At 43.5% G+C, this 17,339-nt stretch overlaps 1 protein-coding gene across 1 annotated transcript; it reads left to right on the top strand.

Moving 5' to 3' along the window:
* Nucleotides 1–9,523: 9,523 nt before the first annotated feature.
* LOC135557338 (zinc finger protein 664-like) lies at nucleotides 9,524–16,612 on the top strand. The gene is made up of 2 exons (XM_064990520.1): nucleotides 9,524–10,103; nucleotides 13,517–16,612. The coding sequence occupies exons 1-2, from the start codon at nucleotides 9,758–9,760 to the stop codon at nucleotides 14,398–14,400; spliced, it is 1,230 nt and encodes a 409-aa protein (XP_064846592.1). The 5' UTR covers nucleotides 9,524–9,757; the 3' UTR covers nucleotides 14,401–16,612.
* The last annotated feature ends 727 nt before the right edge of the window (nucleotides 16,613–17,339 follow it).

The raw sequence follows: 17,339 nt of genomic DNA, 5'->3' as shown, positions 1-17,339 counted from the left end.
TTGTTGTAGCATGTCATGACGTTTGTCATTCGACTGGCATCCAGAAAATTATTTCCTAGATCAGCTGATGATAGTTGAACATGTGACTGTAACTAAATTGCTACAGTATTAAGAATGATGTGTAATTATTGAAGAAGCGCGTTAATGACAGTATCCATTTGGGTGTTGTCAATAAAGTTAAGGGGACTCAGTTAAAACCATTGGATTTTGCAAACGAGGTACAACATACTATTAAAGCCACATGTTATGACTATAACTACTGTTCCCTGAAGGAGGGAAACGAGGTCCAACATACTATTAAATCAACATGTTATAACTATAACTACTGTTCCCTGAAGGAGGGAAACTGGGTACAACATACTATTAAATCCACATTTCATGACTATAACTACTGTTCCCTGAAGGAGGGAAACTGGGTGCAACATACTATTAAATCCACACATTATGACTATAAATACTATTCCCTAAAGGAGAGAAACTAGGTACCAACATACTATTCAAATCCGTGCCTCGCTGGAAGGCCCGCATTCCACAGGTAATGATCATGAGGCTTTGATTCATTCCTTCAATTTAATATCGCTCTTCACTGACCCAGGAAAGGGCGGGGCCAAACAGATGTTATACCTCGTTTCCCTTCTTCAGGGAAGAGTAATTATAATCAAAGTTACACTCCCTTTCAGTCGGTCAACTTCAGTACAACATACTATGGAGAAATAGAATCATTGCCGACCCAAACGGATACTAAATGAAACGGCCTATGGAAGACCACCCAGACCTGACCCCGCAAGATGCGTAATACATTTTGTAAATGTATTCATTGTCTTTTGTTTGAAACACTCCTGTCAATGTTGAGTAAGGATGCACACCTGATTACGCATATAGAAGTAGGACTAGTCTCCCTGGCCTGCGCGCAACTGTAGGCCTATAAATGTGCCTATTTGGGGATGTCTGATAGAATTTCTGATTGTCTTAACGCACCACCACTAATGAGTTGTGGAGCTTCTCAAAGTCATTTTTTCTTCACCTCAAACAGCAAGTAAACAAAGTATTTTCGTAAAATATTTCCAGCTCTCGCCCTTTCGATAACCACTTGTCATAAAAGGGGAAAATGTAATGCTCTGATCCAGTGGAAATGTCATAAGATAGCTGATTATTTCTTATTCTTTGCACAAATAGCCTAGAGCTGTGTCTGTCCCAAACTCACTGGTGTGGGAAACTTGAGGGTCCAAAATATTTTATACAATGTTGCAAGCTTGCTCTCTCGAGTTTTGGGCCGACCCAGTTGATAGTTGATGCAGTGTTTCAAGTTTGTTGTAGACAGGCCATGTACAGCAAATGTGATTTGTAGGATATTTTCTACCTGCAGGCTGCAATGTTTTTATTTGTTGGCCTTATGTAGGCTATTTTTACATAGTTGGCAATGGCAATAAAAGTTACTTTTAGATTTGTATAATTTTCATTTTAATTTTGAGATACTATTATAAATGACATGAAACTGTTCCATGAAAATGTGCATATGAAAATCCTAACTGGCACGCAGATAGGTAGAAATGGTAAGATAACTTGGCACTCCAAATGGAAAAGGTTGCCGACCGCTGGTGTAGCCCATTACCGGAAACTTCAGGAGCATAACGGCAGAATTTTTCTCCTTCTGGTTAAGTTATCTTGATCTCTGGCTCCCTCGAGTCATTTGTGTGTCTTAATTATTTAATCAAACAGTGTGCTTAAAGCATCACACCAGTTCAGTACATATAGTTGATTTATTAAAACAGATGGGGTGTGTTTATATATGGAAAACCACACATAACATTTCAACCAATCGTTTGGTAGAATGAACAGACGACTCTTGGTTGACCAAGATTTATTTTAGGTGGGGACAGCACTAGAGCATTATTTTAGGGCTCCTGAGTGGCGCAGCGGTCTAAGATACTGCATCTTAGTGCTTGAGGCGTCACTACAGACACCCCGATTTGAGTCCACAACCGGCCGTGATTTGGAGTTAAATCAAGGTTACATTTTTTAAAATGAAATAAAACAGTCCATTCAGGAAGTTCAGACCCCTTCCGTTTTTCCACATTTTGTTACGTTACAGATTTATATTACAATTGTTTTTTTAAGAGAATTCTCATTAATCTACACACAATAATGAAAATGTGAAAACAGGCAAAAAACAGAGAAACCTTAGTTAGAGTTGACAGAGCATGTCAGAGCCAAAAACAAGCCATGAGGTCGAAGGAACTGTCCGTAGAGCTCCAAGACAGGATTGTGTTGAGGCACAGATCTGGGGAAGGGTACCAAAACAAATTCTGCAGCATTGAAGGTCCCCAAGAACACAGTGGCCTCCATCATTCTTAAATGGAATAGTCTTCCTAGAGCTGGTCACCTGGCCAAACTGAGTGATTGGGGGAGAAGGGCCTTGGTCAGGGAGGTGACCCAAAACCTGATGGTCACTCTGACAGAGCTCCGAAGTTCCTTTGTGGAGATGGCGACCGTTCGTCCTACTCCCTCCGGAGAGGAGAGCGTGAGCGCCCTCGTCTCCTGTCTGACTGGACGAGCCCTAGAGTGGGCAAACGCAGTGTGGAATGGCCCAGACTCGGCGAGGGATCACTACCCCGAGTTCACCCGCCAATTCCGAGCTGTATTTGATCACCCACCAGAGGGTCGTGCGGCGGGTGAACGGCTGGTTCACCTGCGTCAGGAGACGAGAAGCGTGCAGAACTTTGCCCTGGAGTTCAGGACCTTGGCCGCAGGAGCGGGGTGGAACAACAGGGCCTTGATAGACCATTTCCGGTGTAGCCTCAGGGAGGACGTCCGCAGGGAGCTAGCGTGTCGGGACACCACCCTCACGCTGGATGGGGGCGGCTTCGAGGGGGACCGGAGGAGGAGTTTCCTTCTGCACCAGTTGTGGTCGGCGTTGACACACGGCCGACCGGTGCTGGAATAACTTGTCTGGGAGTTGGGAGGGCAGGCGGAGCACTACTCGATCACCCCAGGTGAGTCAGCACCAGACTCACCCAGAGCTTCCTGTCGGTCATATGTATGTGTTACCTTTATTCCCTGGGTTTTCTCCCTCTCTACAGCATAAGGCGCTAGTCGATTCAGGCGCAGTTGGGAATTTCATGGATCGGGGGCTCGCGTTAAGGCTAGGGATTCTCCTTGTGTCGTTAGACCTACCTTTCCCCGTGCACTCCTTAGATAGCCGACCATTAGGGTCAGGAGTGGTCAGGGAGGCCACAGTGCCGCTGGACATGGTAACTCATGGGAGTCATAAGGAGCAGATTAGTCTGTTCCTTATCGATTCACCTGCGTTTCCAGTGGTGTTAGGAATTCCCTAGCTACCCCAGCACAATCCAGTGATTTCCTGGCGACAGGGGACTCTTAAGGGGTGGTCAGAGGAGTGTTAAGGCAGGTGTATAGGGGTTGCCGTTGGTGCAACTACGGTGGAGAGTCCAGACCAGGTTTCCACCGTGCGCATTCCCTCTGAATATGCCAATTTGGCTATCGCCTTCAGTAAAAGGAAGGCGACCCAATTACCACCCCATCGTTGAGGAGATATACCTCCTGGAGAACGCTGGAGAACGCTGCACTTCCTAGGAGTCACGTGTACCCCTTGTCCCAGGAGGAGACAGTAGCTATGAAGACATATGTTGCTGAATCACTGGGACAGGGGTACATTCGGTCCTCCGCATCACCTGTCTCCTCAAGCTTCTTTTTTGTGAAGAAGAAGGAGGGAGGTCTGCGTCCGTGCATTGATTATCGAGGTCTAAATTCCATCACAGTGGGGTTTAGTTACCCACTACCTCTCATCGCTACGGTGGTGGAATCATTTCACCGGGTGCGCTTCTTCACAAAACAGGACATGTGGAGTGCGTATAATCTGGTGCGTATCCGGGGAGGAGATGAGTGGAAAACCCCATTTAGTACTACATCTGGCCATTATGAGTACCGCGTCATGCCATATGGCTTGAAAAATGCCCCAGCCGTCTCCCAATCCTTCGTAGATGAGATTCTCCGAGACCTGCTCGGGCAGGGAGTGGTAGTGTACATCGATGACATCTTGATCTATTCTGCCACACGTGTCTCTGGTGCGTAAGGTACTTGGGTGACTGCTGGGGCATGATCCATATTGCAAGAACAGAAGTGTGTGTTCTTCAAACAGGCCGTTTCCTTCCTGGGTTATCGTATTTCCACCTCCGGGGTGATGATGGAGTGTGACCACGTTACAGCCGTGTGTAATTGGCCGACTCGGACCACGGTCAAAGAGGTGCAGGGGTTTTTAGGGTTTGCCAATTACTACCAGAGGTTTATCCAAGGTTTTGATCAGGTGGCTGCTTTCATGACCTCACTGCTGAAGGGAGGACCAGTGCGCTTGCGTTGGTCAGCAGAGGCGGGCAGAGCTTTCAGTCGTCTGAAGGAGCTGTTCACCAATGCGCCCGTGTTGGCGCATCCGGACCCCTCTTTAGCGTTCATAGTGGAGGTGGATGCGTCCGAGGTGGGGGTCGGGGCAGTGCTGTCCCAGCGCTCGGGCATGCCACCCAAGCTCCGCCCTTGTGCCTTCTTTTCGAGGAAGCTCGGTCCAGCAGAGAGGAACTATGACGTGGGGGAGCGGGAGTTGTTAGCTGTAGTCAAGGCTCTGAAGGTGTGGAGACATTGGCTTGAGGGGGCGAAACACCCTTTTCTCATCTGGACTGACCATTGTACCGGTAATCTCGAGAATATCCGGGCAGCGAGGAGGCTAAATCCGCGTCAAGCTAGATGGGCCATGTTTTTTACCTGGTTTCGGTTCACCATCTCGTACCGGCAAGACTCCCAAAACACCAAAGCCAACGCATTGTCCCCCTCTATGATACCGAGGAGTGGTCCGTTGAGCCAACTCCCATCATTCCACCTTCATGTCTCGTGGCACCGGTAGTATGGGAGGTGGACACGCGGAGATAGAGAGGGCCGGCCCCCCCTAACTGTCCAGCGGGGGCTCAATTAGTCCCGAGTGGTGTCCGGGATAAGCTAATCAGTTGGGCTCATACTTTACCCTCCTCGGGTCATCCTGGCATCGAGAGGACAGTGCTGAGTCTTAGAGGGAGATACTGGTGGCCCACGTTGGCTAAGGACGTGAGATTCTATGTCTCCTCCTGCTCGGTGTGCGCTCAGAGCAAGGCTCCTTGACACTTGCCTAGAGGGAAGTTACAGCCCCTCCCCATTCCACAATGGCCGTGGACACACTTATCGGTGGACTTTCTTACCGACCATCCCCCGTCCCAGGGAAGTACTACGATCCTGATCGTTGTGGATCGGTTTTCTAAGTCCTGCTGTCTCATCCCGTTGCCCGGTCTCCCTACGGCCCTGCAGACTGCGGAGGCCTTGTTGGCATGTCTTCCGGCACTATGGGGTGCCTGAGGACATCGCTTCTGATCGGGGCCCCCAATTCACGTCCAGAGTTTGGAGGGTGTTTGTGGAGAGACTGGGGGTCTGGGTCAGCTTGACCTCGGGTTTTCACCCCCAGAGTAATGGGCAGGTGGAGCGCGTAAACCAGAATGTGGGCAGGTTTCTGCAGTCATATTGCCGGGACCGGCCTGGTGAGTGGGCGAGGTATGTTCCTTGGGCTGAGCTCGCTCAGAACTCCCTCTGCCACTCCTCAACGAACATGTCCCCTTTTGAGTGTGTGTTGGGTTACCAGCCGGTCCTGGCCCCATGGCATCAGAGCCAGACCGAGGCTCCTGCAGTAGAGGAATGGGTACAGCGCTCCAAGGACACCAGGAAAGCCGTCCAGGAGTCGCTAAGACTAGCGGGAGAAAGGCAGAAGAGGTGCGCTGACCAGCACAGCAGTGAGGCCCCCATGTTCGCACCGGGGGACCGGATCTGGCTCTCGACCCTCCACCTGCCCCTCCACCTGCCCTGTCGGAAGCTGGGGCCGCAGTGTGTGGGGCCATTTAAAGTCCTGAGGAGAATAAACGAGGTGTGTTACAGGTTACAACTTCCAAGGTTTCAGGATTGTCCCCTCGTTTCATGTGTCTCTCCTGGTCCCCTGCAGGAAGGTGAGGTGCCTGAGGTCCCTCCACCCCTTCGGGACATCGAGGGGTCCCCGGCGTACACAGTACGTGGCATTCTGGACTCGAGACGCTGGGTGAGGGGCCTACAGTACCTCGTGAACTGGGAGGGGTACGGTCCGGAGGAGAGATGCTGGGTTCCGTTGGGGGACATTTTGGACCCTTCTCTGCTGAGAGACTTCCACCGCCTCCATCCGGATCGCCCGGCGCATCACCCTCCGGGTCGTCCTCGAGGCCAGTGGCGGCGCGCTGCGGGAGCCGCGCGTCAGGTGGGGGGTACTGTCACGACTTCCGCCAAAGTTGGCTCCCATGCCTGTTCGGGCTGTGCTCGGCGGTCGTCGTCACCGTCCTACTAGCCGCCACCGATCCCTTTTTCATTTGTCTGTTTGTTTTGTCTTATTAGTTTCACCTGTGTTCTGTTGTATGGCTTAATGAGCTTCCCTATTTTACGTACGTGTACCCTCCCTTGTTTTGTGCGGGATTGTCTTTTTGTTACGTGTTTGTTACGCGTTACGGACTTGGCACCCTGTGTTTTTGGGTATACACTTTGTTGTCCGCGCCCTGTGTTGTTGGGCTTGTCATTTTTGTGTGCCGTATTAAAGAGCACTTTTCCCCAGTGGAACTCTCTGCGCCTGATTCCTTCACCCACCTAGACTCGAGTGACATATAGTGTTTTATGACAAACTGTTTTTTTACAAATGCGTCAAGACACCAACTTAGACTTTACTGTGAAATGCTTTACTTACAAGAACTTAACCAACCGTGCAGTTCAAGAAGAAGAACATGTTTACAAAGTAGACACAAATAAAAAGTAATAATAAAAAGTAACACAATTCGAAAAACAATAACGAGGCTATATACAGGGGGCACCGGTACCGAGTCAGTGTGGAGACTATATACAGGGGGCACCGGTACTGAGTCAGTGTGGAGGCTATATACAGGAGGCACCGGTACCGAGTCAGTGTGGAAGCTATATACAGGGGGCACTGGTACCGAATCAGTGTGGAGGTTATATACAGGGGGCACCGGTACTGTCACGAGAATCTTCAATCCCAATGATGATAACTAAACAATTATTTATGCTTTGACCAATCCTCGAGGTTTGTAAGAACCTGGGTTTAATATTAATTAGGCAAAGACTCAGATTCTGCAAAAGGTCCGTAAGGTTTATTCAGAGAACATTCTGAATAAGTTAAATATGCAAAGACATGTCATTTTATAACTCCCACCCCCACCTACTTACATGCACATACACACACACACGAACAGTAGGTGGGATGTATCTTTCCCCAACGTCCACATTCCTCGTTTATCACTACCAAGCTGGCAGTTCCATGCCGTTTCCTCCCTCCCTAGATTAGAGGGACCTTGACAAGGTCTCTTTCCTGTCGTAAGTTTTTCAAAGTTCCAACCAGGTCAGGTCATGCATAGTTTAATTGTCCTCTGTATTTTCTTAGTCACACACACACATTTCTCTCCCTTACTTGTCTCGACCAAACCTTATTGGACTTAAGTTTATCACTCTAATTATTCATTATACATGTTACATAATCTAATAATTACTAATAGTTACATTTGTCTAATTATTCATGGAACATAATTTAATAATTACATTTCAGGGTAGAATTCATTAGTCATTACCTTAAACATAAATTCCCTTATCAATTGGACTGCTGAGGACTGGGGTAAAGACATTTTCTCTGATGAATCCCCTTTCTGATTTTTTGGGGCATCCAGAAAAAAGCTTGTCTGGAGAAGACAAGGTGAGCGCTACCATCAGTCCTGTGTCATGCCAACAGTAAAGCATCCTGAGACCATTCATGTGTGGGGTTGCTTCTCAGCCAAGGGAGTGGGCCCACTCACAATTTTTCCTAAGAGCACAGCCATGAATAAAGAATGGTACCAACACATCCTCCTAGAGCAACTTCTCCCAACCATCCAGGAATAGTTTGGTGACGAACAATGCCTTTTCCGGCATGATGGAGCACCTTGCCATAAAGCAAAAGTGATAACTAAGTGGCTCGGGGAACAAAACATTGATGTTTTGGGCCCATGGCCAGGAAACTCCCCAGACCTTAATCCCATTGAGTACTTGTGGTCAATCCTCAAGAGGCGGGTGAACAAACAAAACTCCACAAATTCTGACAAACTCCAAGCATTGATTATGTAAGAATGGGCTGCCATCAGTCAGGTTGTGGCCCAGAAGTTAATTGACAGCATGCCTGGGCGGATTGCAGAAGTCTTGAAAAAGAAGGGTTAACACTGCAAATATTGACTCTTTGCATCATCTTCATGTAATTGTCAATAAAATCCTTTGACGCTTATGAAATGGTGGTAATTATACTTCAGTATTCCATAGTAACATCTGACAAAACTATCTTAAGACACTGAAGCAGAAAACATTGTGGAAATTAATATTTGTGTCATTCTCAAAACTTTTGGCCGCAACTGTACATCTACATGATGTATTGTTACACCATGTCGGAGCAGTATAGACCTAGTCTGTTCATTATATAAATCTACATGATGTATTGTTACACCATGTAGGAGCAGTATAGACCTAGTCTGTTCATTATTTACATCTATATGATGTATTGTTACACCATGTAGGAGCAGCATATACCTAGTCTGTCCATTATATACATCTACATGGTGTATTGTTACACCAAAAAAAAGGAAATTATATTATTTTGTATGGATACAATTGCTCAGAGAAAGAGATTTAGTTTAACATGTAATTCTCAAAAGGTAGGGGTCTGAATTATTGCCACCCTTGTTTTCAATACTCCAGCACCCTCCCCTTGGGAGGATAACTACACTGACATGTTTTATGAGATTAGAGAACACATTGGGTGGGATCTTAGACCGTTCCTCCATACAGAATCTCTGGTTTATTTTTTCTGCGCTTGTGGACTGCCCTGTTCATTTCAAACCACAGGTTTTCAATGGGGTTCAATTCCGAAGACTGAGATGGCCATTGAAAATGTTGATTTTGTGCCCAATTAACAATTTCTTTGTGAATGTTGATGTGTCTTGCTGGAAGATCCACTTATGGTCAAGTTTCAGCCTCCTAGCAGAGAGGTAACCAGGTTTTGGGCTAAAATATCCTGGTAGTGGGTAAAGTTCATTTATCTATTTTATTCATACATTTTTAATCATCTTTATCAAGGGTATCAATAACAAGGTGCTTATTTTGATATCTAGTTATTTGACTGAATCAGAAATACAGATGTGGAGTAGATGTAGAGTTTGTTTTATCATAACTAATCAAACAACACTTGTTGCTCGTTGTATGTGTAGATATAATATTCATATTTAATAGAGAGAAAAAAACGTTTCCCTAAACTGCTTTATAATATTATAATTCAATGAAGAAGAAAAAAAGTTCCCTCCTCAACTGCGTTTACTCCTTCCAGACAGCAGAAGGCGATATGTTTCTTTCAGGCGATGTTTCTAGTGTGACGTGTAATCTAGTGGACGGAACGCTTCTTCAACAACTGCAGCCACCTCCGTAGCTCGCTAGCCAACAAAGTCGGAACAGTCAAGTTCTTTAGACAATTTCGTGGTTCATTTTCCACAATGATTTAAACACACTTATGTGGAAACAACTAGCTACCCCATTTAATTTAATATTCAAGTTGTAAGTCAACTAGCTGGCTGGTTAAGTTAGCACTAGTCCAGTCGCTAATACTAACTAGCTAACATCCCCGAACATGAGTTCACTAAGATACTCTCCTGCTAAAGAAGAGAGGATCTGTTGGACGGAGAAAGAAGTTATCGTGAAAGAGGAGGAAGAAGAAGAGGCTGTTACACTACAAAAACAAGTAGAGGGTGAGGCTGTTACAGTGAAAGAAGAAGAGAAAGACGCCTTCAGAGTAAAAGAGGAAGGGGCTGTTATTGTGAAAGAAAAGGAGGAAGATGCAGTTTTTGGAATGGAGGATGAAGTGAAAGAAGATGAAGACGTTTTGGGAATGGAGGATGAAGAGGGGGAGATTACTGTCACATTAGAGGAGGACGAAGAAGAGAAGACCGGAGAACTGATTAACACCAGTAAATACAGTGAGTACTATCTTATCAAACAGGGACACAAACTCTGCAGTTGTTGAACTAATGTGTGATTCTTAAAGGGGCATTCCACACTTGAATATGTTTTTGTACTGTCGGAATTGTTCATGACGTCCTCCAGTGGTTTTTAACTTTTCCTGTTGAAAAGTGATATATAAATACATTAAAGTATAAACACACTAAAGGGAAACAAATAAATGTTTTGAGCAAAATAGTTTTTTTTTATACAACTACAAACTTGAAGGAGTGAGTGATGTCATAGTAAGGCCTTCAAGGAGTTGGCTTAATGGGAAATCGTGATGTCATCCAATAGGCGACAGATCTTAATGTGAATATTCATTATTCTTTTTAAAATCCTAACTGTTCTGTCAAGTTAGTTGTTGATCATTACTAGAAAGCTATTTTCAAGTCTTGCCATAGACTTTCAAGACGATTTATGACCAAACTGTAACTGGTTTAGGTTATTGTCCTGTTAGTACATTTTTTTTGTATTCAGATCTCTGAAATGTTCTCTAACTACGTAACATTTAGTGTCTCCTTATGTTAAGCTGGGAAAACAGTTTTCACGGGCACAGAAATCCAAAATCATTCAGAGTTTGCTAAATGAAATGGTTCTAACTGAGAGTCACCGTAACTGTATTCACAACACCCAAATGGATACTGTCATCAACGCGGGTCTTCAATAATTAGACATTCTTAATACTGTAGCTACAGTGGGGAGTATGATACACTGCCGATTTTGCAGGGTTTCCTACTTACAAAGCATGTAGAGGTCTGGAATTGTTATCATAGGCACACTTCAGCTGTGAGAGACGGACTCTAAAACAAAAATTCAGAAAATCACATTGTATGATTTTTAAGTAATTCATTTGCATTTTATTGCATGACATAAGTATTTGATCACCAACCAACCAGTAGGAATTCTGGCTCTCACAGACCTGTTAGTCTTTCTTTAAGAAGCTCTCCTGTTCTCCACTCATTACCTATATTAACTGCACCTGTTTGAAATCTTTACCTGTATAAAATACACCTGTCCACACACTCAATCAAACAGACTCCAACCTCTCCACAATGGCCAAGACCAGAGAGCTGTGTAAGGACATCAGGGTTAAAATTGTAGACCTACACAAGGCAGGGATGGGCAATAGGCAAGCAGCTTGTTCAGAAGGCAACAACTGTTGGCGCAATTATTAGAAAATGGAAGAAGTTTAAGATGAAGGTCAATCACCTACGGTCTGAGGCTCCATGCAAGATCTCAACTTGTGGGGCATCAATGATCATGAGGAAGGTGAGGGATCAGCCCGGAACTACACAGCAGGACCTGGTCAATGACCTAAAGAGAGCTGGGACCACAGTCTCAAAGAAAACCATTAGTAACACACTACGCCGTCATGGATTAAAATTCTGCAGCGCACGCAAGGTCCCCCTGCTCAAGCCAGCGCATGTCCAGGCCCGTCTGAAGTTTGCCAATGACTATCTGGATAATCCAGAGAAGGTCATGTGGTCTGATGAGACAAAAATTGAGCTTTTTGGTCTAAACTCCACTCGCTGTGTTTGGAGGAAGGATGAGTACAACCCCAAGAACACCATCCCAACCGTGAAGCATAGAGGTGGAAATATCATTCTTTGGGGATGCTTTTCTGCAAAGGGGACAGGACGACTGCACCGTATTGAGGGGAGGATGGATGGGGCCATGTATCGTGAGATCTTGGCCAACAACCTCCTTCCCTCAGTAAGAGCATTGAAGATGGGTCGTGGCTGGGTCTTCCAGCATGACAACGACCCAAAACACACAGCTCGGGCAACTACGAAGTGGCTCCGTAAGATGCATCTCAAGGTCCTAGAGTGGCCTAGCCAGTCTCCAGACCTGATCCCAATAGAGAATCTTTGCAGAGAGCTGAAAGTCCGTATTGCCCAGCGATAGCCCCGAAACCTGAAAGATCTGGAGAAGGTCTGTATGGAGGAGTGGGCCAAAATCCCTGCTGCAGTGTGTGCGAACCTGGTCAAGAACTACAGGAAACGTATAATCTCTGTAATTGCAAACAAAGGTTTCTGTACCAATTATTAAGTTCTGCTTTTCTTATGTATCAAATACTTATGTCATGCAATAAAATGCAAATTAATTACTTAAATCATGCAATGTGATTTTTCTGGATTTTTGTTTTAGATTCCGTCTCTCACAGTTGAAGTGTACCTATGATGAAAATTACAGACCTGCACAATTGGCAGTGTATCAAATACTTGTTCTCCCCACTGTATTTAGCTAGTCATATGTTCAACTATCATCAGCTGATCCAGGAAATCATTTTCTGAATGCCAGTTGAATGACAAACATCATGACATGGAAAACAACCAAAGTGCTTCTTCATTCATTACTCTGGTAAAGACAGTTATGCCGTGCTCCATGTTGGATCCAACATCCCCAACAAATTGATGTTTTTAACGTGTTATTGTCTGCTTGATTTACAGTAGGGTCTCGTTAGTCTGTTTGGACACGGAGATACTTAGCTCATAATGTGTAGAGAACTGTTCCTTGATGGATAGGCTATATTTATTTTATTTTTTATTTAACCTTTATTTAACCAGGTAAGCTAGTTGAGAACAAGTTCTCATTTACAACTGCTGTTGTTGTTGTTGTTAGGTGAAGTTATGGACCAATTTGGCAAACACTTAGTGGACAAACCCTTATTGTCAGGCTTTTGGCAAAGCTAGCCAAATTGCATTTTAAGTGTTTAAAAAAAAGAAGTATCAAGCAGTTGATTTGCAACAATAACACAAACATTATATTAAGCAGGACATTCAATCGAGCCTTGCAATTCTAATCCAAAAGTAATGTGAAATGCACTCATAAGCAACCTGAAATGGAGGCCTATTTTGCTGTCAGCCTATGAGAACTCCAGTGAGTTTTCCCCCACGGTGGTGAATTAGTGAATAGACACAGAGCTTAATGTGAGCTTACTTGAGTAGCACTCCTGATCTTGCGATAATAGTGAGCTGTAATATTCAGAATACATTGTGGAAACTAAAGTATTTGCTCAACATTTTTGCTCCATGCAGATATACTACATCCGTAACTAGTGGTTTCCTCATCACCAGATATACTACATCCATAACTAGTGGTTTCCTCATTACCAGATATACTACATCCATAACTAGTGGTTTCCTCATTACCAGATATACTACATCCATAACTAGTGGTTTCCTCATTACCATGGAGGAGTTTCTGCAATCAAATTGTGTGTGCATCGCCCCTGTGCCGCAATTTTATCCAACACAGAAAGAGGCCTGTATTGGAGACCAAAAGTCATCTGGCACACTGCTTAGGATTTCAAAAACTTGAATAACTTATTTCTGGTTTCTGCTGTTGTGGGACTTTATCCATCTGTCTGACTTTGTCATTCACACAGGAGACAGACGGGACTATCGTGGATCCTCTGGGGATCCTCAACAATATCATGATGCTGATGAGGCAGAGAGTCTCTCCAGATCAGAACTCCGCAAGAAACACCAGCAGAGATTTATAGGGAAGAAATCTCACTACTGCTCTGACTGTGGGAAAAGATTCAACTCTTCATCAGACCTTAAAATACATCAACGAATTCACACTGGAGAAAAACCTTATGGCTGTGATCACTGTGGGAAGTGTTTTACTACATCTAGCTATGTAACTATACACCAGAGAACACACACAGGAGAGAAACCATATGTCTGTAGTCAATGTGGGAAGAGTTTTATACGGCTACAAACCCTGAAAGCACACCATAGAATACATACTGGAGAAAAACCTTTTGGCTGTGATCACTGTGAGAAGAGTTTTTCTACATCTAGCTATCAAATTATACACCAGAGAACACACACAGGAGAGAAACCATATAGCTGTAGTCAATGTGGGAAGTGTTTTACACACATCAAAAGCCTGATAGTACACCAGCGGACACACACAGGAGAGAAACCTTATAGTTGTAATCAATGTGGGAAGAGTTTTTCTACATCCAGCTATGTAACTATACACCAGAGAACACACACAGGAGAGAAACCATATAGCTGTAATCAATGTGGGAAGAGTTTTACTCAGCTAAACAGCCTGATAGTACACCAGCGGACACACACTGGAGAGAAACCTTTTAACTGTGATCAATGTGGGAAGAGTTTTGCTACATCTAGCTGTCTGACGACACACCAGAGAACACACACAGGAGAGAAATCTCTTAGCTGTAATCAATGTGGGAAGAGATACTCTGATAAAAGATCACTGATTAAACATCAGAAAATACATGGAGTTGTTTCATGATATCAATGAAATGATGTCTCAATGTAGAACCTAAAAGTTTGCCCCCTGTTCTATTGATTTCAGCATGATATGGATATTAGCCTCAGCACAAATCCAGGCTCTGAATTGATAAAGTACTATTCATAAGCTTTAACAAAAACTGACTAACAAAAAATTAGTTGTGTTACACTTACCACGTTGGTAACCCACTTGAATTAAAATGCAACACTTCAACATTTAGCGAGCTGTTTTCTACAAATTGTCCTCTAACCAATGCTGTACACATTATTCTCAGATTCCGTGGTTTTTAAGCTCTTAACTCATCGATATCATGTTGAAATCAATTATGACTGATAAGTGTTGCATTCCTTTGTTTAGCGACCCCTACATTTAAATGCATCACTCCAAAATGTAGCTGACTGTCTTATGCAGGTTGTCCTTTAACCAGTGAGGTGAAAGATTTATCCTTCCATTTGTTTTTTTAGTTGTGTTAATTTCAACATCAGGTACAACCTGATTTCCCCCCTAATTGATATCAGTGATTTATTGCTACGTGTCAAAACAACAGTGTTTCTGGTGCTTGTGCAGTTAAAAAGAAAAAGTAATATGATTATTGTGGCAGATGTTTGTGTATATAGCACATGTTATGCATATTTGCATATTTGTTATTGATTTGGACATGTTAAAACTGTGTTTTGTCATTGGGGCTGTCCCACCTAGCAAAATATAATTGAAAAGATGTTGAAAGAAGACCAATCGGTTGAAAGATGTATTTTCTGGTCGTTTTTTCAATTACTTGATATTTCATATTTACAATTTAATAATCATAATTATTTATGCAATCAACTGACAATTTTTGGGTGCAATTATATTGACATTGTTGCCCTACTTTTATAATATCAGGGTTCATTCTCACATGTGCCAACCCAAATGTACTAGAGCATGAAATTGGGGACTGGGCCCCGATCCAACAACATGTCTATCTAGTGAACCGTGAAAAGAGAGAGAGAAGCTCCGCAGTGAGGTGGAAAGTTACTACGGATATTGCAGGAGTTTCCTCTTGAAATCAGACATGTCTGTTGTAAGGACAACTTGGTTGCTGATTGTCTAAAGGGTGGGCAATCAAAAAGGTTTGTGTTTTGCGTTTAGCCATTGCGTTGCCATGGATCCCAATTGATTTTGACTGCACGTTATTTTGACAGAGTTCTAGAAGCTAGTGAGTTTTTCAAAACTTGTGAGTTTCAGACAGAAAGAAAAAGGAGAAAAAAGATTGTAGAAAAATATTTAAAATGTGTTTTTGCTTGTTTTTAATTGTTGCCTTCCAGTAGACGCCATGTTTATATTGGTGAAGCATTGTAGTTGATTATAATGTGATATGGAAGTTTCCAACAAACATTTCCAACAAAAATATAGGATATATTTGTTGTCTTAAGGGGGGGAAGGTGTCACAGGCTTTGGTTTTTCCATTTATGTTTTGAGGTTGGACTTTAGCACTTAGGAAAGGGGGATACCTAGTCAGTTGTACAACTGAATGCATTCAACTGAAATGTGTCTTCGGTGCATTGATTGGTTTCACCTCGTTAGTCAGTATGTGTTACACCTGTGCTGGCTTGTCCATCTCGTTAGTGGGAAGGTGTTTCACCTGAGCTGGTCCAGGTTCTATGTAAGAGTGTCTGGCCCAGTGCTCCAGTTGTCTTGATAGAAGTGGAGAGGCAACATCTTTAGTTGCACTACCTTTTTGGTTTGCTTCCTGTCTTTAAGTGTGGTGTGGGTTTTTCTTTTGTATGCCTCTTCTTGGGCAGATTTAGTGGGTGTCTTTTAGGTCCTAGTTGTTGTTACTAGTCAACTTTCAGTGGACACCCCCATAGTGTCTTTCAGAACCCCTCCAAAACCCCCACCTGTTTAGTTGTGGTTGTTAGTGACTCTTTGTTAGTTCCCTTTTCTGTTTGAGCAACATTTTAGATTTGTTTTGTGGGGAATGTAAAAACAATGTAGTAAAACAAGCTTATATTTTGGGTTGGATATTGCATCATTTTTATTTTTATTTTTGAATCAATGGCATTTCCTTAGAATGTTCATTAGTCTTTCAGTTGTTAGTCTTGTTTTTTTTATCCTCATGTTTGTTGTGTACTAAATATTGTTTTTCATTGTTTTTCTCCTGTGAAGTCATTGCGTTCCATCCATGTCTGAAATGTGCTGTATAAATAAAGCTTGATTTGAACAAACAAATTAACCCAATGACTGACCAATCAAAACTCTTGCCAAAACATTGAACAAATATGTGTAAAACAACACATTTCTTGTTCCATCTTAATATGAAAAACTATCCCTTTTCAAGCCTGCTGAAGGCGTGGTGGAGTGGTAAACACCACCCCCGGCTCTACCAGAGGCTTGAGGTGGTCTCCCACAGCTCTGATTATGTCATGTTCTGTGGCCTTGCTGTTCCATTTCTTGACTGCCCCTGAAACACATTTAGTTATATTATATAAATAATTTAGGGCCGGTTTCACATACAAGGCTTAAGCTTAGTCCCAGGCCAAAATGCTTGTTTGAGCTGTCTTAACTCAAAGCAAGTTGCACAGACTTACCTTAAAATAGTGGTATATGTTGCCTGTTCTGGACTAAACATAGCCGATTGCAAGTGGGCAGATTAGAGCTACTTTAGGTCTAAATGGAAGTTTAAAGTAATCTTTCAAAGAGGCAGGTTTAACTTCTGCTTCGCGCTGTTTGTGAGGGAGCAAGGAATATTTGCAATGTCTAAATGAAGGCCAACATGCACTATAGAGTCCAGCCAGACCAGTACTTGTGGATAGGAGTAATCCATTAAATTACTTTGAGACCACTTTCGTATGTACAAAGAAAATGCATTGGAGATAATCTCTGCCTGGGCAGTTAGTTCCCAGGAGTGATTGGCTGGTTAGATGGATGTCATGTTCCCATCAAGTGTCCATCAACTCCTG

Source organism: Oncorhynchus masou, chromosome 16, assembly GCF_036934945.1.
Source record: "Oncorhynchus masou masou isolate Uvic2021 chromosome 16, UVic_Omas_1.1, whole genome shotgun sequence".
NCBI lineage: Eukaryota > Metazoa > Chordata > Actinopteri > Salmoniformes > Salmonidae > Oncorhynchus > Oncorhynchus masou.
Note: the sequence above shows the minus strand (reverse complement) of the source record. Positions and strands in the feature narration are given on the sequence as shown.

Coding starts and splice junctions, on each gene's coding strand:
- LOC135557338 (XM_064990520.1), top strand. CDS start 9,758: ATGAGTTCACTAAGATACTCTCCTGCTAAAGAAGAGAGGATCTGTTGG. Junction 10,104..13,516: donor GATTAACACCAGTAAATACA/GTGAGTACTATC, acceptor TCATTCACACAG/GAGACAGACGGGACTATCGT.